Source organism: Equus quagga, chromosome 21 (genome assembly GCF_021613505.1).
Source record: "Equus quagga isolate Etosha38 chromosome 21, UCLA_HA_Equagga_1.0, whole genome shotgun sequence".
NCBI lineage: Eukaryota > Metazoa > Chordata > Mammalia > Perissodactyla > Equidae > Equus > Equus quagga.
In genome coordinates this window covers 29,443,513-29,471,177 of record NC_060287.1, presented here as the reverse complement: position 1 = coordinate 29,471,177, position 27,665 = coordinate 29,443,513, and the positions used below count along the sequence as shown (strand labels likewise).

Genomic DNA, 27,665 nt, shown 5'->3' with positions numbered 1-27,665 from the left:
CGGCCTGGTGGCGTAGTGGTTGGGTTTGTGCACTCCGCTTCGGTGGCTCGGGTTTCACAGGTTCGGATCCCAGGCGCGAACCTAGCACAGCTTGTTAAGCCACACTGTGGCGGCATCCCACATAAAATAGAGGAAGATTGTACAGATGTTGGCTCAGCGACAATCTTCTTCAAGCAAAAAGAGGAAGATTGGCAACAGATGTTAGCCCAGGGCCAATCTTCCTCACAGAAAAAAACAAACACAAATATAGAAGAGTTTCCAGCTTGAATATCAATTGTGTTCAACTTCAGATTTGAATGCGGCTACCTCAGGAGAGACGTAGTTACATATAGGACTACAGAGACTCCTTAGAAAGAGCTTATCCTGAGAAGAAATACCGGTAAAAGGAAAATAGTTTAGTTCAAGAAGGCAGAGCACGCAACACTACTGCAAACTCATTTATTCAATTCCTCCAGCCAAGTCTTAAGTTGAGATCATGGAAAAGAAAGGAGCAAGCAAAAGGGCTACCTGTTCAGGAGCTCCATGGGACAGTGACAGAAGTGGTGGCTCTTTCACGATACCCCATGCTGGACATCGGAACATTCGGTGGGGGCACAGCACCTCTATTATGAATGCCTCATGAAGGCACCAGTTGAAGCACATTTGGCGCAGAAATGTTTATTAAGTTCAAGCACAACAAAAAAAATCAAAGATTTTTGGCCTCAGTGTTTATTATATAAAATTATTTACAGTAATAGGGTTTAAGACAAAACTACAAATGAAAAACACAAAAGCTTATTGTATAAAAACATTGACGACATGGTTACGTCCTTCCATAACTCAATAAAACATACGAAATTGGTCACAAACACCGACTTGGTTCAAATTTTAGATTTCATTCATTTGTACTTATTTTCTGCGCATCTTCTATGTGCAAGGCAGCGCACTGCCATAGATGCTGGGGGTACAGTAATGCATAAAAGTCAGCCCCTGCTCTCATGGAGCTTCCAGTCTCCTGGGGACAGACACACACCAGATGAAACAAAAACACAACATGTCAGGGAGTCACAGCGTAACGGGGAGGAAAAGAGAGGTAGGAAAGTTTCTGTCCACTCCACATTCTGAAGAGGGATCTGAGGCTACTTTAGAAGTCACAGCTTGGGGAGAAGATACAAACCCTAAATAATATTTTTAAAATAACTTTTTTACAGGTTGCAAATTTCTGGTCAGATCCTAAAAGTTTAGGGTTCTGAGCAGCATTTCTAATTTTCTAATTAGAATCTCTCCTAATAAATCCTTTACGGCCATACTAATGGAATGCGGCCCCCATCACATATGTGTGTGTGTGTTGCTGTAAGTAGGCATGTACACGTTGACAGGCGCATGTCGCTATTCACGTATGTATTAATATACTATTATTTCTGGCTGTGACGATACAAATCTTTTACACAAACTCTTAGATTACATTCAGCCTCTCCAAGAACTATCAACATTGCAATTCTGAGCCAGTTTATTGGTGCTCCCAAGTATATGGTATTTTCAAGTACATCATTCTTCAGAAAAAATACTTAGCACCTTCCAAGTGAGCACAGCCTGGAAACACTACATGCGGACCGTGATGAAGGATGGAACAGGAGTGCATTCTCACGTCTAGAGGACAAGGGAGAAATGAGGGTGTTTCTGTATGCTGCTGCTGATGCCCCCAGGCTTGTTCATCGAGGCCCACAGAGGGTCTTACCACGTAAAGACCTGCAGTCCCACATCTTAGGGACCCGACCATTTCATCGGTGTCTTTTCCTTTTAGTGTCTGAGTTTTCCCTCCTCCACGTCCCACAAGACACTGTTTCTTTTTAGGAAATCCAGTCCACAGCCGCTTTCTCCTGTGGGAAATCTGGGGCCCGAGCACTGGAGGGGACCGCTGGATGGGCAGAGTATGAAAGCAGTGGTGGCAGGGGGTCACGCCAGGCTCCTAACCTACCCTCAAAGAGGCAAATTTCCACAGACGGGGCTTTACGAATGGAGGCTGACCCCAAAGACCTGCTCTCAAAAGGTGTGCTGGGGTCACTGAGGGATTCTCCAGCAGAGAGCTGTGTCTCAGGGGGTTCCTGGGCCGCCCTGATCCCTGCCATACTCTGCCACAAGCTGGGACCGCAGACCCAGGAAAGCACATGGAATGCTCTGCGGAGCTGTGCCCATGCCAAGGGCGTGCTGAGTGTCAAGCCCCGCCCTGGGCAGCTGCCTCAGCCTCTCCTCCCACCCAGGTGAAGCTGTCATCTTGGCAGACACACTACATAAGGAAGACTGTTACGCATAGGCAGGCGCTGGGTGGCTTCCTCTCCTTTCCCCTCACTGGTCCCTCCCGGCTGCAGGAGTCAGGTAGAGGGTTTCGCCTTAGAGGCTGCCAGAACTCCTAGACTCCTTTCCTGCAAAGGATCTCCAGGAATAATCCCAAACACCAAACCAACTTAAACATAAGCTAGAGGTGCCTTTGAAAAGCAGTATACAATTTTTAAAATTAGGTTTTCTTTCCAGTTACATTTGCCCCTCACTTTGATAATAAATAATTTGCATTTTCTTGAGTATACGCAGGCTGAGCTGAGGGGATCCATGAATACTGACTGCCATGGTAGAGAAGCCGGCCTGGTATGAAAAAAGACCCAGGGAAGCCATACAAACGAACAAACCCATTTGCCGCTGCTATTCACGGGTCTTCAATTTTTTTAGAAGTGGGTGGCCAGGTCCTTTTTCCTGGTCTGTCTAGGCTGGAAGCTCTGCTGAATCCTGTCCACCACGGGTGACCCTGCTGGCATTTTAAATACCAGTGGCCTAGCTTTCAGCATCACAGCAACATGTGGCCACTGCAGCATGACAACCGACAGATGGGTAGTGTGGGTCCCTGACCAGGAAATGGACTTGGGCCATCACGGTAAACGCCCCGAATCTTAACCACTAGACCACCAGGGCGGGCTAAACAACCCCAAGGTATGTTGAAAATTAAAAGCTGGTTATACACATTATGCTTCATTGTCACTAAAGTCACCCGCTTCTTTCCTACTGAATTATTCTACTTCTTACTCTGTCTGGTCCATCAGTAGCATTTTCTGGTCCCAAGGCTTCTTGCGTGCATTTGTGCCTAACCTCCACAGACTCCCATATCTTAAAAAATAATAGGGACTCTGCTAGTCAGATAGCTCTCCATTTCTCTACAACTTTTGTGAATGCAAATTCTAGTCAGAAGCCACTGTTCTAATAAGTTATGAATCAGGAACTCTTAATGTATGGAAAAGATTACCTGGTTTTAATCCTAAACTGCGGCAGGGAAAGGCAACTGTGATGTTGGAGCCAATGTCCTTGGGATTAGTGGACAGAATTCCCCTGAAAAATTTTAAGGATCACGTTTCTGGTATCTGTGGATGTTTTTTAGAGAAAGCGATTTTTTAGAAAACCAGCGGTGGCGGTATTCAGCTTTTCTAAAGAAATTTCCAAAGGGCCTGCTTCGGTGTCAAAAGAAAAGACCAGATGTTCTAAACATCTCTTGAAAAATAATGCACTATAATACTGGGAATGGAGAATGAACCAATGACACAGAGCAACCAGCAGCCCCGTGACAGTATTAACTGACAGGAACACACGTACTGCCCTTAGCCACAAACAGTCAGCACAGTGGTACTTAAGATACCATCAGAAAGACAGTCGACATCTTCCGGATTTAACTCATCTCAGCCCAGACAGGTCTTCCAAGCCTTTACACGTAGCAAAGAATGTAGGGAACTTTTCTCCAAATTCCTGTAATTCTGCTTGTAAACAGTTAAGTGCTTGACTATATTTTTAGGATCTATGACTTGAAGATGTTTTTTCTTCCCCAGAAACCGAAAATCTTCTTGATACTTACTGAGAGAAGCAAAGAGGTCAGGCTCCCGGTAAACTCCCACAAAACTCCCTACCATTTGAGAGTTGGTTTCCGGTCACACAGCTCCCTGTAGCAGAACTTCTTCACTTAGTCCACTTCCACTATTTTCATCTTCATTAGAATAGTTTCCTGAATCCTGACTAGTTTGGGAGCCATATTTTTTGTAATCTTCACCAGCGTGATTAGTTTCTTCTGCTGCGCTAACAGTGTTGGTATTTTCAATTACAAAACATCTTTCAATTTGTTCCGCAGAAGTAGAAAGGAGTAGATTCTTTAGTAAATGTTCAGAGAAATACTAATGTAAAAAAGGAAAAAAAATAGAAAGAGATTATTTAAAATAACGAAAACTAGTTTTCTAGTCCTTATAGCTTCAGTTTCCTAAGTCCATTATCTAGGAAAGCCATGTTAGGCATGCATATTAGAAAGTCAGCTCGGAGCATATCAATTGCATTGTAATGTTTAGAACAGAAGCATCACTAGTGAGGTCACTTACATCTTAATATTGCTTTTGGTGAGTACATGAAGAGGACCTAAGACAGGGCAGGGGGTGGAAGAGCACGGAAGAGGCAGGAGAGAGGAGAGCACTGGGACTGTGCAAATTTTATTTTGAAATAATAAAAATTCTTGCATCCAATCCACAAATATCCAGAAGAAGCACAAGTGATAAACTAATTTTTCCCTGTGCAGCTAAGATTAATTAGATGTTGTAACAAGCTAGTTTGAAGTTCTTTGAATGACAGCTGAGTATTAGAGTATACAGGAAGGATATCTAAAAACTCAGGGTGAGAGTGAAATAGGATTCACGGAGCATTTTCACAGTGCTAAGCCTTTATGGGGGACCTGCGCACACCTCCATGGAGGAGGAGCATTGGCTGCATCGTATAGCCTAAGGGTACCCGCTCAAGCACTCTTCCGTGATTTGCTCAAGTTCACAGAGCTAATAACAGCTTATCAACAATTCACTTTCAGGCCCTCTAGCCGCAGCGCCTGAGCTCTTGACCATACTCCCAAGGCAGGCAACCTGCAGCCCCGCCCCCACAGGGACATACATCCCCAGGGCAGAGTCCCTGCTCAGGTCTTCATCACTGTCATCGTGTAAGCTCTAAATGATGACCTCGTTAAATATGCTGACCTCACAGGAGGGTCACACAAAAACCTGTGAGGTGTCATGAGAGAAAACTCAAGTTGCGTTATTTCATTTTCTGTCATTTCTTCCAGTGAACACAGTTTCCGCACTGATGATAACGTTTTAGCCTTTTTGTTAATATAAAGACTTCCAATGGCACAACAAATGCCACAGTAAACTGCCAGAAAAATATGAGATTAAGGATAAACTTTACTAATCTGTGTTGTACTACATTAAATGACCATATCTAAAGCTAATGTACGGAAACTTTGAAGAAAACACCCAAATCAATCTGTATTATTTTCTGACTATCAAGGAAACATATACATTCTGTTGAAATCAAATATATTTCCCAGGGCCAGCCCCATGGCTGATTGGTTAAGTTCATGTACTCTGCTTTGGCAGCCCAGGGTTTTACCAGTTCAGATTCTGGGTGGGGACCTACGCACCGCTCATCAAGCCATGCTGTGGCAGCGTCCCACATAGAAGAACTAGAAGGACTTACAACCAGGATATACAACTATGTACTGGGGCTTTGGGGAGAAAAAAAAAAGAGGAAGATTGGCAACAGATGTTAGCTTAAGGCCAATCTCCTTCACCAAAAAAAATATATATATTTCCCATTTTAAGAAAAACCCAGATGTTGATCAAAAAAAAGAACATACCTCATCTACAGCAGAAGGAGGTTTACTTGATGGAAAGAACACATAATTGATACATCTCCAGAGGACTCTCACAACATAAACGACAGCTGCGAGAATAAGTAATGCAATGCAAATCCCAGCTATAAGCAAGGTTCTGGAAGTATTTCCTAAAAACAAAATAAATGCTGTTTAGCATCAACACATGTTTGGACACACAAATACATTAATAGTGCTGACGTCTGTGTGTAAGATTAGCTATGTGAAAGGAAATACAAAACCTATTAAATAATACCCTTAGGAATACTTCTGCCAGCCCGGCACACACCACAGGTGCAGGCAATGGTATCTACATTTAAGGAGTGGCCCAGGCCAGTGAATGAGAGGTCCTTAGTGAAGGACACAATATTGACACAGAGCTCCAAGCACACTCAGTATTCTCCAGCCCTTCTTCTGAAACACACGGCTAGCACAAGTAAACACACCCTGTGACTAAGCTCCCACAGGTCAGCCCTACAAGCTGTAAAATACCAAATGGAAGGAATTCACTCCCTTATACAAAAATTTGCACTTGAACTAATTAAGTGCTTTCTGCATGACAACTATATTAAGCATTATGTAAAAAAAATTTAAAATAGTCTTCCATTAAATGCTAAAGAATAGTAATTAAAGGGAATTAATTGTGGATATTGGATGAAATATAAAGCATTAAAAATACTGAATTGAGCTGAGTATTAACAGTATTTTCTAAAACTGTGAGACTTAGCTTGGAGGTCTACTTTCGACTCATCGTTCATGAAGAAAATATTCTCTTTTTCAGTAAAAAGGAAATATTTTATAATTTTCAACGAATTCAGTTATTTTTACTGTCTAGTTACATTTTTTTCAAAAGAGACATAATGAAAGATTCTGACCTGGTTTTGTCTTCTCACACGCAGTGTCACTAAAATCACTGCTTTTATTCCACTTTTCCTCAAGGATGAGCGCTCTGGCCTTGACACAATAGACAGTCAGCGGTTTCAAGTTAAGAAAAGTAAAATCAGTTTTTTTCTGTAGAATTTTACTCTATTAAAAAAAAAAGGTAAATCATTAATAAAATTTAGCCGCCTCACGAAATCAGATAGCAAATATCTATTTTCTGAGTTCTTTAGATATTCAATCTAAGGCTGGTCTCTCCCAAACACTTGGTCGGTATATGTTTAAGAAATATAAATTCGTTTTGGGCAACACATAATAACCCAATCGGAAAATGAAAAATGCTGCTGCCAGAAAAGAATATGACATATTCCTAAGACAACTCTAATTTATAAGTACATGCTGATTTGGTTTAATCGCCGTCCTATGACTCTGCTTAGTGGCAGAATGGTTTAGGGCAGGGGTTCTGGCCTCAAACTGGCTGTATTAAGGTATCACTTACAGCTCTGCAGCCTCAGGCAAGTTATTTAATTTCTCTGGGCCCTATTTCCAGATCTGTAAACGAGGACAATGACTGCTCGTATCTGTATTAGTCTGCTATCGCCATAATCACATTATATAACACATCACCACAAATAATTACGACAAAATAATTGTGTAACAAAACATTCCATGGCTCAAAACATATTTATTTTCCTCACTCATGAGCGTCCCTATTGGCTGGGGGAGCTCAGACTGCGGCTGTGGATCGGGTCTAGGTCTGCTCCACGAATCTGTCTTCCTCCTTGGCCAGAGACCATGCGGAGCATGCTTTCCTCTCGGCAACAAGAGAAGCATGACGGCCAAACTGAACCCCGCAGGCGCATTTCAGGCCTCTGCTCACATCGCCTCCACTCACGTTCTACCGTCTAAAGCCCAGCATGACTGAAGCAGTAATGAACACTCCAGCCCAAGTATTTGCTGCGCAGTCGTTTAATCAATCGTACTGTCTGGCAGGGCTGTTTTGAAGAATGAGACAATTCACGGAAAAAACTTAGCACAGGACCTGATAAATAATGAGCATTCGATAAATATGAGTTGCTACTAGGACTGTAATTATTGATGTATTATCCAGAATAAGACAGGATGGCGACTAAAAGGTACTGAATCTCTATTATTGGTCAAACAACGTGCTAGGTATTTTCCTAGATCTCACCTCATTTTAAAGCTTATAAACAGCCTTTCCAAAAAACTTAGTTACTATGACTACCACCACTTTAGAGAAGAGGAACAAAGTCTCAGAGAGCTAAAGTACCTTACCTAAGGCTACACAATATGGTAGCTTGAGACCAAATTTAGGTTTTCCTGATCTGGGGACAACTGAGAAGTGACCATAACTCTCAATGGGCTAAATTATGCTATGGTTACAGTGTGTTCAGATAGTTACAATGAAAGTCGCCAAGCCACTGGAATGGCCTTAGCTTTCCAACAGAAAATGAAATAAACTTACAGAATTTACCAACTCAACTGCACACAGTTTTTACAGGTTGATTCCTTGATTGTAATTCGACGGGGAAATAGGAGTAATACAGCTTAACCGACGTTGTGTCTAATCTTTCTCAGCGGGTTTTGAATTTTAGTGTTTCTCAATCTTTTCTTCCATTCCACCTCCCTAAGGAGCCTTTTAAGATGATTTTTTTCTAATCTCTCCCTCACCAAAAAGTTGAATACTGAGGAATAATATGTTGTTGGGCAAAGTTGAACTCTGGAGGCATGCTTTCCTCCTGGAGGGCCACAACCATCATAATCTAAGATTCTTTTGCCCCCTAAGAACCAATTTCTGCCCCATCGGAGGTGCCCTGCCCCAGGGGGTATTTGGCAATGTCTGGAGGTATTTTTGGTGTCATAACCAGGAGGGAGTGCTACTGGCATCTAGTGAGCAGAGGCCAGAGATGTTGCTAAGCATCCTATAACGTGCAAGACAGCTCAAAGAACTATCTAGTCCAAATGTGAATAGTGTTGAGAAACCCTGGTTTGGATGAATACCTGGGAATCATGTTAAAAAGGCAAATTCCTGAGTTCTACCCCCAGAGATTCAGACAGAGTAGGAACAGGCTGAGGGATCTGAATTTTAAAAACACACTGGGGCCCAGGTGCAGGGGATCCATGACTTTACGATGTTTTGACATGGAAAGATGCTAATATTCTTCATCTTGTAAATATCTGAGTTAATCACATGGTCTGAAAGTTTAAAAACTTTCCTAAAATTTTAACTTCAAGCTTTGTTTACCCAAATCATAGTTATAACTCTAAACTGCAAATTTATACTACACCGTCTTTTTACCTTAGTATCTGAAGTGTTTTCCCAAAAATTAATTTCATAAGTTAGTCGGTAAGGCTGGTCCACAGACTTGTTTTCAGACTCTTTTGGAGCACCGATATAGACACGCAGAGAACCATTAACGGATTTCAGGTTAATAAGTGGGGGAAGGATGATAGCTAGAAAAAAATTGTGAAGACGCAATGTTCAATTCCGACAAGAAAAACGATTTTAAGAATTTACACCAAATTGAAGAATCATATCTAAGGCAAAAAACTACTGGCTTACTTTGTATTTCAGTATCAAATCTTTTCTCTTCAGACCAAAGAGATGTGTTATTTCCATTAGACGCTTGTACACGGACAAAGTAAATTCCTCTTGAGAAAGTACTTCGAGGAAAGACACACTGGGTAGTCTTGACATTTTCACAGTCTGGTAGTTGTTTCCATTTATCTTCATGTTTCCCGGGAAACTTTTTTAAATAGCCACTTTCAAGACAAAAAAATTTTTTTATTCCAAACACATTAATTCAACAAATATTTACTGAGTACCCAGAATACATTAGACTCTGTTAGGGGCTAAGGTTACAGAGAAAAACAGTCCACACCCTCAGAAAACTCACAGAACAGTGGAAGACACATGTATACAACACAAAAGACGAGCAAAGATCCTGCTCCAGAGTGTGATAAAGGAGTGGTGTGCTGGAGTTGGCTCGCACCAGTGCACAAAAACAACCATCAAATTCTCAGGAATGCTGTCAGCCAGTTGTTAAACACAGCCATTATTAAAAATTAAATTGTATAAACTTAAAACAAATCGTATTAAAAAGTAATAAGTACTCAAAACTCAATTCTGTCCGAATTATTTGACTACATTTTATTATCTACACTCAAGCCTATGTCTGTTGTATCTCGTGGGTGGAAATATTACATAATGGAGATGCTACTGTGCTGCTCTTCCCAACTCCATATTCACCGACACCACGTTGGTGGCTTCCAAGTGGCCATGGTGGGAGTACCTGTAGCATGAAAACTAGCAAACACTACAAATAAGGCTTTTCCCTTCTGGAAAGCCAGTTGCTAAACATGTACCAGCACATCCGTGGGGAAGGGCTGTAACAGAGAGACACACCAGTGTTGTAAGAGCAAGTCTCAACAGAACATGGGCGCCTAACAGAGCCTGGAGAGGTCAAGCCAGTTGCTCAGAAACCAACAGCTCAGAGCCCCCCATTTCAAGCCTGGGATTACAACAGCCTCCCAACTGGCTCCCTCGTCTTTAGCGTCCCCTTAGTCCATTGCACCACAGAGAATGCACCCATCTTCACCCTCCTCGAGTCCACACCTCGTGTTACCTCACCCCTCAACACGAGATTCCCAGTGGCACCCAATGCCTGTAGCATAGTCCGAGACTAAGCCTAACCTTATCCCATTCTACTTATTCAACTTTCTCTCTCATTGCTCTCCCACGCCCAGATGCTCTGCTCCTCTCGGAGCAGGCCTTCTTGGTTGTGGTAGGCAAAATTCCAAGATGGCCCCCAGGATTCTGCCCCCTGGTGCCCACGTCCTACAGAATCCCCTCCCCTTGAGTATGGGCAGCAACCATGAACTCCTGACTAGGTTACATGATATGGCAAAGGGGTGAAGGGATTTTACAAACGAAATTAAGGTCCCCAATCAGTTGACTTGGAGTTAATCAAAAGAGAGCCTATCCTGGGTGGGCCTGACCTAATCAGATGAGCCCTTTAAAAGAGGATCTAGAGGTCAGAGATGCCCTCTCCTGATGGTCTCCAAGAAGCAGGCCACCATGAGCTCTACAGTTGCAAGAAATGAATTCTGCCAACAACCACAGGGGCTTAGAGAGGACCGTGAGCCTGGCGTGAGATCACAGCCCCGGGTGACATCTCGATTGCAGACTTGTGAGACCCTGAGCAGAAGACCCAGCTAAGCCATGTCTGGACTCCTGACCAGAATTCACTGAGAGACAAAAAAGGTGTTTTTTAAGCTGCTAAGTTTGCGGTAATTTGTTACAGGGCAACAGAGAATGAATACCTCCCCCTTGCCCCCACCTCATTTTAAGTCTTCATACCCTGAGCTTTCCCCTGTGCTGTGGCCCCTGCCTAGGATGCACCAGGACGTCAACAACAAGAGTTGTCCACTCCGAAATGGCTGATTCAACAACAAAGGCCTTGTCCACATCTCATCTCCTTCCAAATGTCCTCTTTGGTCTCTCCAGCCCCATCCACCTTCACAGTTTCGATTTCTACAACCCTTATAATCTGCACACCACTCCTCAGTGCTAAATCACCCTTTGCTATGCCATGTCAGCAAACTGCTTCGGATTTCCAGAACCATGTGTTTTATTTTGCTTATCTTTACAATTCCTTCAGTGCTTTGTACAGTGTGCCAAGAACCCAAAAGAAACTCAGAGGGGGCTGGCCCTGTGGCCTGGTGGTTAAGTTTGGCATGCTCCACTTCAGTGACCTGGGTTTAGTTCCCAGGCATGGACCCACACCATTCATCTGTGGCCATGCTGTGGCAGCAACTCACATACAAAATAGAGGAAGACTCGCACATATGTTAGCTCAGGGTGAGTCTTCCTCAGCAAAAAAAAAAAAAAAAAAAAGGAAAGAAAGAAAGAAAGAAACTCAGAGACCAGCCATTAGAAACTCTTATCCCTCTCCAGTCTGTGGCCCTATTATTTAACATACTCCTGAAAGTGAAGTATACATAAAAGATTACTGCTCAGTTTCCCGATCAGTGTGTGAGTTTATATATATATTGAGGGGCATGTAGGCACATGAACATGTTTCCATTATGCAAACTGTTCTTGGTTTAAAACTAACATTAAAGGATCACAGGAGTATCAACGACCCTTCTCTCTCGTTTTTCTGTTTCTTTCTCATCTCTGTCTTCTCACTCTTCCTTTCCTGCCTTAGCTATACTTGTCTTTGACCCCTCTATTCCTCTGCCCTCAATAAATCTGTTTTCCCCATTCCTTTTCTCCCCATAATCCACTTCTTCCACTTGATTTTCCTCTTCTCTCTCTTTATCCCCTACAATTTTCCAGTCAATATGAAGTAGACACAGTTCTCTTCCAGGTAGGGTGCTCAGACTTCATCCATATCTAGCTAATCTCTACTCAACCACATAGAACAGAGTTCTCTCCAACTTTCTTAATTTCCTAGTAAAGCAATCACTAAAAAATCTATCAAACGCACTGAAATAATCAAGAAAATGGGAAGGCTAACTTGAATTGAACAAGGCAGAGTGACTGGACTGAGACCATTTCAAGGACTCATGGAAAAAGTGAATCTGGAAGACAAGATCAGGGGCACCTGCCAAGTACTCCAGACTGGGGAAATAACCCGCACAACTGGAATCACGCTGTTTTAAAAAAGAGCAGGTAAGAACACTAGGTATTATTAGAATACATTCATTTTACAACAAATAAAGAAACTGAGGCCAAAAAAGGTTAAGTGATTAGCTCAATGGCATCTGGCAGAGCTGGGACTAGAATTAAATCTCGTGTTTCCAATATATCATAGCTGCCTCTTGATCGGTCAACATGCGTGCAAGGAGTGGCAGGTGTCTGAAGTAGAGTGAAAAGAAGGAGAAAAGAAGCATGATAAACAGGGCAAACTAAACTAGGCAAAAGGAAATTTATGGAATACAACTTACTAGAGCCACTGAGCTTGAAAAGTCATGTTTTCATATTTGTAATCCCATTTAATAATATAGTTCCAATTATTACTATCGATTTGTATATTTTCTGGCGGAGGCAGTTTATTTTCAACTAGAAGACAAAGAATACACAAAAATGCAAACATTTTTACTCTAGGGACATAGCATATGGTAAGAATTCTTAACAGCGTGGGCAAGCAGATAAAAGGCTTACATTTTATCCTTATGAGAGAATAGTTAAGTAAGTGATGGTTAACATTCAGACTACGTAATACCACGCAGCCACTCAAAAGAACGTGATCTATTTATATGCACCGACATACAGGAGGTCCTCAAACATTAGGTTAAACAAGCAAGTCATAAAATATACCTAGCAGGATCCTATTTTTTAATTTAAAAAACAAAACCCAAAAAACTGTATGTCTGTGTCTATGTTCTATAAGCCCTGAGAAAGTAGGAAAGGATACACACAAACTCCCAGCCATACTCATCTCTGCTAAACGGACTCGCGGGTAAGGACGCAGGTGAGACAAACTTTACTTTAAACTCTTCTGTATTGTCTGATTTCAAAAACAACGCATATTAAATTTACAATTAAAGTAATAAAGCCAAGCTCCCACCCTTGACCTTAACTGTCGGCAAGATGTCAGTGATTAAACATATCCGGATGCTTTCCTGTTTTTACATCTCACTTATAAAAGTAGACTTTTTGCAAGACTGACTATTCTTCTAGCAACTACCTCCTCCTTTTTGTGGATTCTGAACAAATAATAACAGTTTTCGTCATTAGAAAACATTTGGACTTTTAAGCAGAATTAATTTTCATTACTATCTACTTGAGACAAAAAAACCCAAATAACATTTTTTTTGCTTATATAAACGCAGTTATAATGCTTTTCTTTTAGTATCTAATAAACCATCCTATAAACTTCAGCAGCTAAGGGGAAAAATGCCAAAATTAATAGTTTGCGAATCTGTCTACATAGTTATTGAATCTAAAGCAAAACTTGGTCCTTACCTGTGGTGTTTATACAGGACACCGGGCTATACAAACCAACTTTCCGCTGCACACGTAGTCTTGCTCTAACTTTTAAACAATAAGTAGTCTCTGGGGAGAGTTTATAAATTTTATCTCTGGGATAGACAGTTTCAGTCCTTTTCTATAATGAAAAAAAAATAGAAGTTTGTTCTTTAAAAAAGTGTAGGTCAAATTTTAGAACTAATTCATGTCACTTTTTCCTCAGCTCAAACAAAGGTAAAAATAATGCTTACTTCTCCGCTTGAAGAGTTTTTCCAGATGACTAAGCTATATGTAAAGCTGGAACTATCCATGGCCCACATGACGCTATCTTGTGTTCCAGGAGGAGAGATGTTCAGTATTACTGCCCTATCTTCAGCTTCTAAATGTACTTCTGGAGGACCAATCTGAGCTGTAAAAACAGAAATGTTTGCTATACAACTTTATTAATACAATTCCAAAACATTCATTCAACAGGTACTTCCGAGCACTGAGGATGCGCCTGGCATAGTCCAACAGAGAGAGTTCCTCATGGAGCCTACAGTCCAGTGGGGGATGCTGCAGAAACCCCAAATAAACAGATACATATAATGTCCTGTGTGCTCTAAGGAAACATGAAGTAATCTAAAGGGACAGAGAACAGTAGGAAGAGCTGTTTTAGATAAGTGAGTCGGGAAAAGCCTGTCTGAGACATTTGAGCTGAGACCTGAATAAACTGAGGGAGTAAATCATGTGAATATCGAGGGGAAAGATCTTCCAGGCTGAGGGTCCGTCAGGTCAGAGCCTCTAACATGGGAATGTGCTGAACATTTTCGAGGGACAGTAAGGGGTAATGAACGGCTGAGTGGCTGAAAACGGGCTCAGAGAGGTCGCCAGCAGCCAGATAATGAAGGAAGAACTTAGCAGTTAACTAGTCCGTGAAGTCACGGGAGGGCTGAGATCGGATGATGCCACGACCTGACCTTCATTCTGGAAAGATCATCCTGGTTAATGCACGCGGAAGCAGGGAGACCAGGAGGAAGCTCCTGCAGTAGCTAAGTGATAAATGAGTGGCTTGTTGGAGGCGGGTGGCCGCGGTGGGAGTGAGAGGGGACCGGATTCAGGACAGACTCTGAAGGCTCATCCTTCAGAACCTGTGGATGGATGGGATGAAGGGTGTGAGGAAAGGAGATGTCAAAGAGGACTCCAAGCCTCTTGGCCTGAGCAAACAAATAGTTAATGGCCCTAAGAGAACTGGCAAAAACTACAAGAAACGCCAGTTTTGAGGGGGAAAATCAAGAGCATTGTTTGGCCGTTTTAAATCTGAGATGACATTTAGACGTCTAAGTAGAGGTGTTGAATGGAGAGTTAGCGATTCCAGACTAAAGGTAAGGAGAAGGAATGGGGCTGGAGACATCATTTCGGGAGTCAAGAGCATACAGATGGTATTGGAAACCGTAAGATTACCAGGGAGTGAGTGCAGAAAGAGAAGAGGTTTGACGACCCACCAACATTTAAGGTTTGGGAGATGAGGAGAAACTGGTGAAGGAGTGACCAGTGAGCAAGAGGAGAGCCAGGAAAGGGCAGTAGCCTAGAGATCCAGAGATGGAAGTTTCAAGAAAAAGACAGTGATACCCATGTTGATGCTACAAAAGAAATGAACCAGAAGAGGCCTGGGAATTCACTTGGCATCATGGAGGTCACTGCGACCTTGACAAGAGTGGTTTTAGCAAAGCGATGAGGAACGAAGCTCGAATGGAGTAGGCTGAAGAGGGAGTGGGAGGAAAAGAAGTAGAGAGGGGCGCTATGGGTAATTCTTTGAGTTCTGGTATAGGGCAGTGGTTCTCACACTTCTTGGTCTCAAGATCCCTTGAGACTCTTAAAGAAATGGAGGGTCCCAAAGAGCTTCTGTTTATACGGGTCATGTCTTACGACAGTTAGCATATTAAACATTAAAACTGATAAAAAGCTTAAAATATTTATTAATTCATAATAAAACAATAATGACAAACCCTTTACATGGTAACAAATATTTGCTATAAAAAATAACTATATTTCCCAAAACAAACAAAAAAACTTAGTGGGAAGAGGGGTGCTGTTTCACATTTTGTGCAAATCTCTCTGATGTCTGGCTTAATAAAGACGACGGATGTCTCTCACACCTACTCCCTCATTCAGTCACCATAACACACAGCAAACAGCCCCTTGAAAATTCCACTAGACACTCGAGAGGGAACGAAAATGAAAAAGGCACCTAAGTCTTAGAATTATTATGAAAAAAGCTTTGACTTTACAGACCTCCTGAAAGAGTCTTGGGGACCACTCTTTGAGAACAGCTACCACAGGGAAAGCAGAAAAATGAGGCCACACCAGGAAGAAGATAAAGATTTAAGAGAATCTTTTTTCTTTTTTTTCCTTTTTAAGATGGGAGATTTTACATTATGCAAACAAGTAGGCATAGTAAGTGAGCTGTTTTGGCTATATTTTACAAAGAATATAATGTAATTCAGCTGGTAACTTTTTCTTACCTTTTTGAAAGGGTATAAATGAGTCGACCTCATACCATGGAGAAGTGTCATTCCCTTTTTCTGCTCTTACACGCAATTTAACTTCGTCGTAAACATTTAGCTGGAGTGAAGAAAAGTCGCATTGGGTACTAGTAACATATTGACATCCAGGTAATTTTATCCAGTCATCGATCTCAGGTCTTTAAAATTAAAAAGCAAATGAATGAATGAGCAAATGTATAACTACAAAAGAGCGTCAAACACATTTTCTGTTTACTAACATTATAAAGCTAGTTTAAGGAGCTATTTCTTCCACTTGAGTTAATGTCCTGGTAACACTTGAGTGTGTAACATTCCACTCTTTTTCAATGCATAAATTCCAAGTTATTATTTATAAAATGGAACAATTTTGACACAGTTAATTTAATACCGTTCTAGAATTTTGTGGGTGGTTGCATTAGGATTTAAAAGAAGCTGAGAGAGAAATGATCCATAATGCAAAAGTGGACTTAGCGTTGGCTTTGTTAAAAATAGTTGTGTGACCTCTGGCCAATTATCTTTCTTGGGGGGGGGGGGGGGAAACTGGCCCCAAGCTAACATCTGTTGCCAATCTTCCTCTTTTTGCTTGAGAAGGATAGTTGCTGAGCTAACATCTGTGCCAATCTTCCTCTGTTTTGTATGTGGGATGCCGCCACAGCATGGCTGATGAGTGGTTTGTAGGTCCACGCCTGGGATCCACACCCGCAAACCCTGGGCCACCAAAGTGGAGCACGTGAACTTAACCACAATGCCACTGGGCTGGCCTCTTGGCCAACTACTTTGTATTTCTGGATCTTCTCTTCCTCACTGAAAAATCTGAGAACTGGGGGGCTGGCCCCGTGGCCGAGTGGTTAAGTTCGTGCGCTGCGCTGCAGGCGGCCCCGTGTTTCGTTGGTTCGAATCCTGGGTGCGGACATGGCACTGCTCATCAGACCACGCTGAGGCAGCGTCCCACATGCCACAACTAGAAGAACCCACAACGAAGAATACACAACTATGTACCGGGGGGCGTTGGGGAGAAAAAGGAAAAAAATAAAATCTTTAAAAAAAAAAAAAAATCTGAGAACTGGATTTGATGATTCCTTTCTGACCTGCTCCTACGAATAGATTTACTAGCCCTAAGAAAGACCTCAGAATCAGTATGGTTTGAGAATTTCTTCTGCCCTTCTCAAAATCAAACCAGCCCTTCCACTTTCTGCTCTCTATAATTTCTTCTCTTACTTCACTAGAAACAAAGAACTGAAAATGTTAACATAAACTAACAAATTCCTCAAGGTGAATTTACTCCATCAAAAAGTTTAAGTGATTGATGATAGATTCTTCAAACACATGAAGAAATTCAATGGCACGGAGACCCTAAAACAGAAAAGACATATTGCTACAAAGCAGGAGAAGAGACTAAGGAGGTGAGGACCAGAAAACAAACATTAGGTTTCAAAACGGCTGCCTACGTTAGGCCCTGTCTCCCTAAAACCAGGCAGAGAAACTGTTCTCTCAGAAGGCATTTTTGTCAAGCCTGATTCATGGTTCCAGCATCAGCTTTTTTGGGGGTAATATTGTAGACTTCATTTTAAAGATGCTTTAAGATAATAGAAGCCAGCGATGATACTGAAATAATTTTTGTGCTGACCCAAAGACAAGTCTTCCTTATTTTTCAAAAAGGAAACATTTAAAAAAATTACCAAAAAATGTATACAAGCATATGGAACACTTCATTCCTGGCCAGTCTCCCCTTCCACTTTACCTCTGGGGAAATTAAGAAACTCTAACTAAATCGGAGTTGGGAAGGCCTGTAGGGGGAGCTCTCAGGCTCTGTAATACACGTCAGTTACACCAACCAGGAGACCTACCCTTAAATCTTGGACAGGGAGTAAAAGTACTGCTGAAGGGAGATCTCTCATCCCATTCAGCAATAGCCAGCCAATGAGAAACGCTGAAGCTCAGCCAATGGGAAGCTGTTTCCGCCCTGAACTACTACTTTGCCCGGTGGACTTTCTTTAGAACAGCCCCTCCCTACTCTGCCTTTTTCTCTCTAAAAGCAGCTCTCCTCCTTTCTTTTCTGGATTTCCTCTGGCTTGCCATAGCATGCACATCCCGAACATCTTGGCTATTCCCGAATAAACTCATTTTGAGATAAAGCAACAGGCAAATTTGCTTTCTAAGTTGAAACCTATCTGAGATTAAAGCTGGCATTTAATGATACCGTTCCTGAGAAACAGCTCCACATCAGAATCTATTTTTAAAAATCCAGCGACTCCAGAGGCTGGCCCTGTGGCCGAGTGGTTAAAGCTCTGCTTCGGGGGCTTGGGTTTGCAGGTTCAGATCCTGGATGTGGACCTACTTGACTCATCAGCCACACCGTGGAGGTGTCCCGAGTACAAAATAGAGGAAGATTGGCACAGATGCTAGCTGGGGGCTAATCTTCCTCAAGTGAAAAAAAACAATGAAGAGGAAGGTTGGCAATAGATGTTAGCTCAGGGCGAACCTTCCTCACCAAAACAAAACAAAACAAAAAAAACCCCAGAGACTCTTATTATAAACAGAAAAACTTATAAAAAATTTAGGGGGCCAGCCGCATGGCCGAGTCGTTAAGTCCACACACTCTGCTTTCAGGGCCCAGGGTTTCGCAGGTTCGGATCCTGGGCGCAGACATGGCGCCGCTCATCAGGCCATGTTGAGGTGGCATCCCACATGCCACAACTAAAGGACCCACAACTAAAACTATATAACTATGTACCAGGGGGATTTGGGAAGAAAAAGGAAAAATTAAAAAACAAAAATCTTTAAAAAATTTAAAACTAAGCCTTGATATGGTTTCAACCCACCCTCACTCTTTACATCTGTCTTGCCTGCTCCAGGAGATGCAGCCACACACAATATTACAACTGCTTTTGCATATAAGAGAGCTACGGCAGTGGTAGCTACTTTTATATTTTCTTAAAAAACCCCCAACTTTGTCATCTAGAATATTTACATCATAACAGAATATAATTTGAAAATGAACATGTAACCAATATGTAACCAAAACAAAATTCATTTCATAAAAACAGCTTCATAATATAACTACATGCCATCTTTCTCTCTCCTATTCACTGATAGATTCTTAGCACCCAGGAGAGTGTTTGGCATAAAAAGCACTCAATAATTATTGAAGAAAAGAATGAATATTCACACTACATACAGCATAATAAATTTGAGATATAAGGCACAAACACTGATCTCTTAGCCTGCATTCTACAGGCACTGGAATCCTAATAGCTTACTTATGTGTCTGTGTATCATTTGTCACCAGTGGTATATGTCCTACATTCTGAGAAACACGATATTAAAAAATAATTGTCTGCTGCTGCTATTAACGACACTGCAATGGATCACTTACTCTGTCCCACTGAACACTTTATATACAATTGTTCCACACTCCTAACCACCTTCTCAGTTAGACACTTTATTATTGGGGTCTTCCAGCCCCATCTTCCCGGGGCCATCCTGGTTTAAGCTTATTGTTCCAGCTTATCTAAAATTAAGAGCTTCGTTTCACTCTCAAAAGTATCCTGGTTTGGATGGTAAATTATATATGGTCCTATCAGTTATTCTCTCTACTTCACAGATAAAGAAACTGTGATAGAGTAAGTGGCAGAGGACGGATTTAAAGCTAAGCAGCCTGGCTCCAGTCCATACTACATAGCCCTATGCTGTCTCCCCGAACTTGGCAGCCTGGCATGTTTTTACCAGGCAATTATTTATAAAGCTAGCAGAACAGAACAGAGTAAGAACACACTGAAATAAGGCATTTGATGCTAAAGTCAAATGGAAGAGGGGAAAAACAACAACATAATGTGTGAAGGGACACGAATATGAAAGCCCTGTCCGTGCCTCTGCTCTGTATTATAAGGGTAACTTTCAATAAGGGAATCTGAAATCATCTCTGTTAGACCGAAACCAGTTCTTTAATAAGAAAATTCTGAACTAAAGCAAAGAACAAAATTGGTAACAAAACTCAAAGTTGAATTTAAAGAAAAATCTCTAGAGAGAAAAATTCTTAAATTATCAAATCCAAGAAAAACTATAGATGTATCTGTGTGCACGTGTACACATATCTATACATGCATACACACACAAATTACTAAAGTAACCCCACAGTTTTATTAGCGATCACCTGGAGAACAATAGGCCGGGGCTATGGTTGCAGGGGTGGGGATCACATGAGACCTGGCGGCCTAGTCCAAGACTGTGGACGGGCCTTTTGGGGTACTCTCCCATATCCTCAAGAGATGCTCTAGTTCAGACCCTAATTCATATTTAAAGATGCCGGAGCATCCAGAACAGAGACGATACGGCTGTGGACCACAGAAGCTGTCTGCCATCCTCATCCCCAAAACCTCTTCTGCTTCAACGCCCAAAGATGAATTTGACTAAGTCTCTATTTGTAGAAATGAAGTTATAAACGCTACATAAAGTAGACATAAAATTTCTCTAAAAAAATGAAAAAAACAAATGTTTCACAAATCTGAAAAAAATTACGGTGTTCAAATTATAAAACTTTTTCAGATGATTCTGGCGAATCAATAAGTAGAGTAACGTACATTTGATAATCTACTGAAAAAGTCACATTGCTGACAAACTCATCGCTTTCGCTCCACTTCAGGATACAGCTGTCATCCACGATGTAGACCTCTACATTTTGAGGAGATTTTAGGTTTGTTCCCTCTATAAAGGCAACAAGAAAGAGATAGTTATACATACACTACAGTTATTTTTAAAAACGATATTTGTCCCTTCACGTCACAATTAAAGAATATTTAAATATAACAAGATTAAATATATAAAAAAAATTTTAAAAACCTATGACTGCTCTCAGCACAAGGAGACTGCTAATTATATCTGCATTTGAGAGAGCTGGGAAAGGGTCGAGTTTTTTTAACCTATAAAAAGTGAGTGCTATATGTCAACTATATCTCAGTAAAGCTGGAAAAAAATAAAGAAAAAAAGTAAGCACTGTCTTTCAACTGGAAAAAAAAGAGTCTGTATAAAAACAGAATTTTTCTTTGGTCTTGGAAGTGATACTGACGTAAAGAACACAAGGTTCAATGGTTTTACAGCCTCAGTTTGGTTTCACATTCTACATTCAGAGGTAGACAGAATTATCAATGTTTATCACGTCAGCCAAGCCCGACCGGAACCTGCAAAGGTCTTGGCTGCTGAGCATATCAAGTCTGAACCCTTCTGTTTATTTTTATGTTTATTTTATTTTTATATTTACATGTATTTATATATGTTTATTTTATATTTATGTTTATGTTTATTTTCTAGAGACCTACTCTCTCTCTTATACTTCTAGTAAAATCTTCCGCCCTTTGGATGTCTTCTCATTTTTCCTTTCTGGTCCCTCCAATTTGCGTTTCTCTTCCTCTCTGACCACCTGAATCCTCCTAGACCAGTTCCAGTTCGAGCCCTTATAGAAAAACTTCCTCAAATACTGCAGCTCGTGCTGTCCTTGCTCTTCCTTTCCATGTTGCCACATGAATCTGTACTGCTCAGTTTCACGCTACAGTCGACGTCCTCAGCACTAACATTGTACTAACATCTAGTGGGCGCTCAAAACTCGTTGAATGAAAACGTCTTTAAAAAAAATTGCTTCTTTATGTTAAACACAAATCTCCAACCAGATTACAAGTTCCTGAAGGGCTGGGTCTATATACGTTCACGCTTAATCTTCGTTTTACTTCATTACAGAATAATCAGTGTAATGTTGGGGTCACAGAACTTCATTACAAAGCGCTTTTCTTTCACTATGGTAAGCTACAGTTTTTAAGAGATCAGCTTTTCCATTTATTCCCTGTTGCTACAATATTTCTAGCCTTTCCTTCTCCCTCAGGGCAAACATGTTACGTCCTTGTAGACTTCCTGCCATAAGGGTCCTTGCGTAGAACTTTCTTTACTGGGATCGCTTCTACTTTCCAGTTAGCGATATTATGGTATAGAGGCAAAAGGGGAGACATCTGAGAAAACATTTTCTGAATTTTTTTTAAAATTTGGGGAGGTACTCATCAAGTGTCCCCACTCTCAATTTTCCGTTTTACACTCAGATTCTCCAAGACTTCATCAATGAATAGAATACTTCCTCTTATCCCACTCTTCGAAACTTAGTTTCCATCCCATTTCTTGGAATTTTATAAGATTCTATGCAGGCAAAGGGCAGTGATTGGGGTTTACAGGGGTTAACAGAAGATCTGATGGCATTTGTAGTCTCCAGTCCAGAATATTTCAGTAATTCTGGGCCTTGATTTAGGAAGACGAAACCTGATGGAGTAGAGCCAGGGACCTCCTCAGGGATGCAATCCTGCTGCTGCTAAAGGAAGGAGATCCTGGAGTCAGAGGCATCTCGGCACATGGGAGAGCAACAAACACCTGGCTGGTAAACGGACAGGGACTCGGAAATACAGTTATTAACCAGGATTGCAGATTTCATAGATTTTGTTCTATTAGTATTGTGACTAGAAACCAGGCAAGGAAAGGGTTAATGAAAATCTGATCCATAAGTAAATAGAGTCTATCAAACGTTTTCCAGATGTCGATGAAAATAATCCACAACCAATCTATAAATGAAAATTTGGGTGAGTTTATTCTGAGCTGAAATCTGAGGATTATAACCCGAGGCCTTTCTTCCCAAAGGAAGAAAGGGCACCAAAGAAGTGGGATGTACAGAGTGGTTATATACCCCCAGAGAGGATGTTTCACATAGGACTGAAATGTCCCTTTTACAATAGTCGTGAGACTGCTCTATCGGCACAGCCATTGATGGACACAGCAGGCAGGTCTTCTGTCTCAGTGAACGCTGCAGGGTGGCAGTCTGTTGTCTCCAGCTGAGCGGTCACAGGTGAGCTGGGTGGTCAAAGGTGAGTGCAGCAATCAGTTCCTAGCCTAAGGAAAGATGCATATCCCTAAGGAAATGCCAATGAGGGGGGAAGTTGCACCTTTATCTCAAGGGCCTTTGTTCCGGCCATAGGAAATGTCTAAGCAGATACACAAAGCGTGCTCAACAGCCACAGTCAGGCCCTTCTGGAAAAAACAAAGTCAGGCCGAATTAGGTTTACACCAAATGTCTTCCTCATATACTCCAATATATCCTATTGCTTGCCATTTTTATTTGTCACAGACAAGGAGAAAACTAAATGTACTGTTTTTCAGAAGCTGGTGTCCTCCTTTTTGCAGATTTTGCCATCCTACAGTGAAACTCACATGGTAGCAGCAGGACCCGGCAAACTGCTCCAGCTCCAAGCGTCCAAAAGTTACCTGGGACCTGTTATGTACTGGCATATCCCACTGAGCTCCGTATGTAATGGCATAGAACTCAGTATGTAACCGCCTGCACATGCACCCTGATTAGGCCCAGTTGTTACGCAGTTGCAACCTATCCTCCGCACTCTGATGTATAAAATCTCCACCCACACCAAGCTGGGGGTAGGGGTGGGGGCGCACTGCGGTGGGAGCTATCCTCCATTACTTGTGCAAGCAATAAACGTTTTTTCTTCACTCACTTCAGCCTTAGTTGTGCTTTTGGGCTCTGCATTCACCAAGAGATGGACCTACTGAGTTTGGTTACAGTATTAGCAACATCCTTTTGATAATAGTGCATTTCACCCTTTTAATATGCAAAATACATAAACAGGCACTTAATCCAATCCTTCTGTTTATATAATTGGTTGCTTCCAATCTTTCACACTCATATTGATGACCAGACATGGTTTACTATCTTTTTAAGTCCGACAGAAATTCAAACACCTACATCCACACAAATATGAATTTCCTCCCATATTTTGGCTAGTTTTCTTAGGCGAGGGTCCCAGAACTGCATTTATTAGGTTTAAAACTATGAATATTTTTTATGAATTTGAAAGATAGATCAATGTAACGATCTCAAGTTAGGATTAACATTTCATTTAGTTTTGAACATTACTACTCCTTTGAGAAGAAAATGAATGAGATAATTGAAAGATAACTGGGCCCTTAACTACAGGTGGATACTAACTTAAACTGCTTGGCCCTTAGGCAAACAGTCCAGTCTAAAGCCCAGGGCTCTCATGCTGGATTCCTAGGGTTTTAAAGATTTTATTTTTTTCCTTTTTCTCCCCAAAGCCCCCCAGTACATAGTTGTATATTCTTCGTTGTGGGTCCTTCTAGTTGTGGCATGTGGGATGCTGCCTCAGCGTGGTTTGATGAGCAGTGCTATGTCCGCGCCCAGGATTCAAACCAACAAAACACTGGGCCGCCTGCAGCAAAGGCCGTGAACTTAGCCACCAGGCCAGTCCCTGGATTCCCAGGGTTTGATTCCCACTCAAGCACTGGCTAGCTGTATAGTCTTAGACAAGCTACTCAATCTTTCAGGGCTTCAGCTCATCTGTAAAACGAAGATAACAGTGCCTGGCTTTGTTCTGAAAGCTACAGGAATTTATACCTTCAAAACACTTAGAGCAGTGCCTGGCAGTTAAGAGCGCCATAAATGCCAGGTGTGCATAAACTTAATTTTAGCTGCTCTCCTCTAACCTAGGTTAAAATTGGGATCTTCCCGTACATCCTCCTGGAATGTCAATTCTACCTGAAAATTCTCGGAAAATTCTTTTTATGTTAAAGCAAACATGAGTTTAATGCAGAATTTTCATGAACAAAAGATTTCAAAGAAACGACACCGGGTTCCAGTAGGACCCTAGAACCCACATCCCACACACTACATCTGTGGAAGCGTTGGAGAAATAGGACACAGTGTATCACATCGAGGCACAGTTTTCTAAACTAACAGCTAAGTATTTTGAACCCACCAGGCGGCCGCAGGGACCTCCGGGATTCCTGCCCTCGGTCGCTAGGCCCCGTTTCTCTGTGGGTACCCCTCCTCACTACAAAGTCAGCCTTCTAATAGTTGCCATTCCCCCGAGGCATCCCGGCTAAGCATTAAAAAAGGCAGCAAAGCCGCCTGATGGCCGCTAGCCTTTGTATTTTGCCGGTGTACTTTTCTTTTATTATTACTTTTTATTAGACTGTACGAATCCTGAGGGCAGAGGAATTCTTGCAATGCTCATCCTCTTCCCAAGTGGGTCTGAGTAAGTGTTTACCAAACTCAGGAAATACGTTTCAGAAACAGCAACACAGTTCGTAGCTAAAGCCCTGTTCGTTATCAATCGTGCCCAGCCGCGCCGCGGGATTATTCGGAAACAAACCAACCCGACGCGAAGGCCCTCGCACACCCAGCAGCGCGAGGGTGGGAGCCCGGGGCGCGGCCGGAGGGAGGGCGGGAGGGGCGGCGAGGACGGCGTCTCCGGCCGGGGGACCGCTACACTGGCCCCCAAGCAAGCGGCCTACAAAGAACGCGAACACCACTCTCTCTTGTTTGATTTTCGATCCCGTCAGTTCAACCTGAACGCCGCGACCACGGACGACTGGCGGTCTCCCAGAGGGGACGTCTGTCCTTCCCACCCACCTCCCGGGGCCCAGGCTTCCACGCCGCCGCCGCCCAGCCTCGCGCGCCCGAGCCTGCGCCGGGACCCCTCGTCTCTCACCTGCGGCTGCGGGCAACACCCACGGCGCCCCGGCGACCAGCACCAGGGTCGTCGCGCCCAGGACGGCGAGCATCATCTGCGGACCGCCGCTGGCTCCGCCAGTCACATCCTCGGCTACCCCGACCGGCGAGCGCTCAGCTGCGCGAGAGAAGCCACTTCTCGCAGGCCGCCTCTCCCCGCCCCTCCGCCTCCGCCCCCGCCCCCGCCCCCGCCCCTGCCCCTCCGCTCTCCCTGCCTCCTCGCTCGCCCCGCCCCTCGGAGTTCGCCCCGCCCCTCCGCTCTCCCTACCTCCGCGCTCGCCCCGCCCCTCGGAGTTCGCCCCGCCCCTCCGCTCTCCCAGCCTCCGCGCTCGCCCCGCCCCTCGGAGTTCGCCCCGCCCCTCCGCTCTCCCTGCCTCTGCGCTCGTCCCGCCCCTCCACGCTCGCCCCGCCCCTTCGCTCTCTCCCCCTCCCCCTCGCTCGCCCCGCCCCTCCGCGCACGCGCTGCACCGCGAGCCTGGCGAGTGTTGGGCCTGCGGCGTGGGCGACAGAGCGCCGCCGCGCCGCCTCGTCGGTACCCCTCCTTCTGGCCAGTGACTGCCAGCTCGCGGTCCGCCCTCGTATTCCCTAAGACCGCGCCTACGTGGAGGCCTTGACCCTGGCAGGCACTCGGTGCGCTGCCAGTGCGCCTGCGCAGGCCGCGCGGCTCTGGAGGCCCTCCGCCCTTCCTGTTGCCTGTGGCCCCCGGCGCTGCCGCGAGCTCGGCGTCGCCCTCTCCCGCCCGGGCCGCGGCCCCCGGGGGCTTGGGAAAGAGGGGTGGCGGCGGCGGGGGCAGCGAGGGAGGCTGGAATGAGGAAGCTCCGCCCGGGGCCGGCCGAGTCCTGCGTGCAGAGCGCTGCCGCGAAGGACGGCGGTGTCCAGAGTCAAACCAGGACGCGTCGAGCGCTTGTTTTCCGGGCGGCTGGGCCGGGGGCGCACGGGCCCCGGGCGGAGAATCGGGAGGCCGCCGGGCTCGGGGTGGGCTCCAGATCGGCGGCCTCTAAGCTGTGATCGCCGACCTTTATGAGTAAACAATTTGAGCCCACCATCCAAATGGTGATTTAAATACCTTAGTAATAGATTATGGACATTGTGAAAATAAGCAGGATGAGAGACGGAATAAGCCATCAAATGCTTAGCTATTAATTATAACAACTAAGCAATGTAGTATTATCAATTTTATGGTAAAATGAATCTTTGTAGAGAACAACGCAATTGACTATGCCTTAGAAACAACTTTGAGGTATAATTTACATATTATGAAATTCACCCTTTTTAAGTGAGCGGTGATGTTTTAGTCAATCTACCCAGTTGTTAGGCCTCATTTTTAAAAACTTTGGATTATCGCCTTGCGACTATTTTTAGGTTTGATTTCGAGTGTGTCAGTGTTTTGTTTCAAGGACGTCACGAATGGATATGTGGATCCAAATGGAAGAAGGAAATTCCTGGTGGCAATCATACTCGTGTTGAAAGCCTTTCCAATGATTCTTTGAGTAAAGTTTTTATTAAAATTTCATTTCCTGCTGTCCACAAGTTGTTCTTGCAAACTGTTCTATATTTAGAACAATGGGCTCCAAACGGAAACATTTCACTTGAAAGATTTTTTAATATGTTGGCAATTCCCCCCCCCCCCCCCCCCCCCCCCGCTTTCTTTAGTGGGTACCTAGAATTTTTGTAGACGCACGCAACATTTCAGGCAACAAAAATCAGAAACAAATGGAAATATTCCCAAGTATATTTAAAAATGCAAGAGTTATGGGCTGGTCTGGTGGCTATTGGTTAAGTTCTCATGCTCTGCTTGGGTAGCTGGGGTTCACAGGTTCGGATCCCAGGCACCAACCTAGCACTGCTCATCAAGCCACTCTGTGCTGTCATCCCACAAAAAATAGAGGAAGATTGGCAGAGATGTTAGCTCAGGGCCAATCTTCCTCACATGAAAAAAAAAAAAAGCGAGAGTTATGTATATAATATGTACCTGTATAGTTTCTTTTGATTTTTACTTGC

At 43.3% G+C, this 27,665-nt stretch overlaps 1 protein-coding gene across 2 annotated transcripts; it reads right to left on the bottom strand.

Annotated features, from left to right (window-relative positions):
- Positions 1-674: 674 nt before the first annotated feature.
- On the bottom strand, positions 675-26,281 carry LOC124231381 (interferon alpha/beta receptor 1-like). Of its 2 annotated transcripts, none has more exons than XM_046648166.1 (12): positions 26,266-26,281; positions 25,645-25,782; positions 20,677-20,800; positions 16,076-16,254; positions 13,823-13,980; positions 13,569-13,710; positions 12,548-12,662; positions 9,159-9,358; positions 8,895-9,049; positions 6,571-6,721; positions 5,681-5,826; positions 675-4,184 (listed from the first exon to the last, which is right to left on the bottom strand). In XM_046648166.1, the coding sequence occupies exons 2-12, from the start codon at positions 25,718-25,720 to the stop codon at positions 3,945-3,947; spliced, it is 1,686 nt and encodes a 561-aa protein (XP_046504122.1). In that variant the 5' UTR covers positions 25,721-25,782; positions 26,266-26,281; the 3' UTR covers positions 675-3,944. The 2 variants fall into 2 exon arrangements, with proteins under 2 accessions (XP_046504122.1, XP_046504121.1); XM_046648165.1 differs by lacking the exon at positions 26,266-26,281 and adding an exon at positions 26,124-26,226.
- Positions 26,282-27,665: the final 1,384 nt, after the last annotated feature.

What these genes read in the sequence shown, in the direction of transcription:
- LOC124231381 (XM_046648166.1), bottom strand. Translation starts at nt 25,720, where the DNA reads ATGATGCTCGCCGTCCTGGGCGCGACGACCCTGGTGCTGGTCGCCGGG. An exon ending in GGTGTTGCCCGCAGCCGCAG is followed by an intron (nt 20,801 to 25,644) that starts GTGAGAGACGAG and finishes TTGCCTTTATAG; the next exon opens with AGGGAACAAACCTAAAATCT. An exon ending in ATTTATACCCTTTCAAAAAG is followed by an intron (nt 13,981 to 16,075) that starts GTAAGAAAAAGT and finishes CTGTTTTTACAG; the next exon opens with CTCAGATTGGTCCTCCAGAA.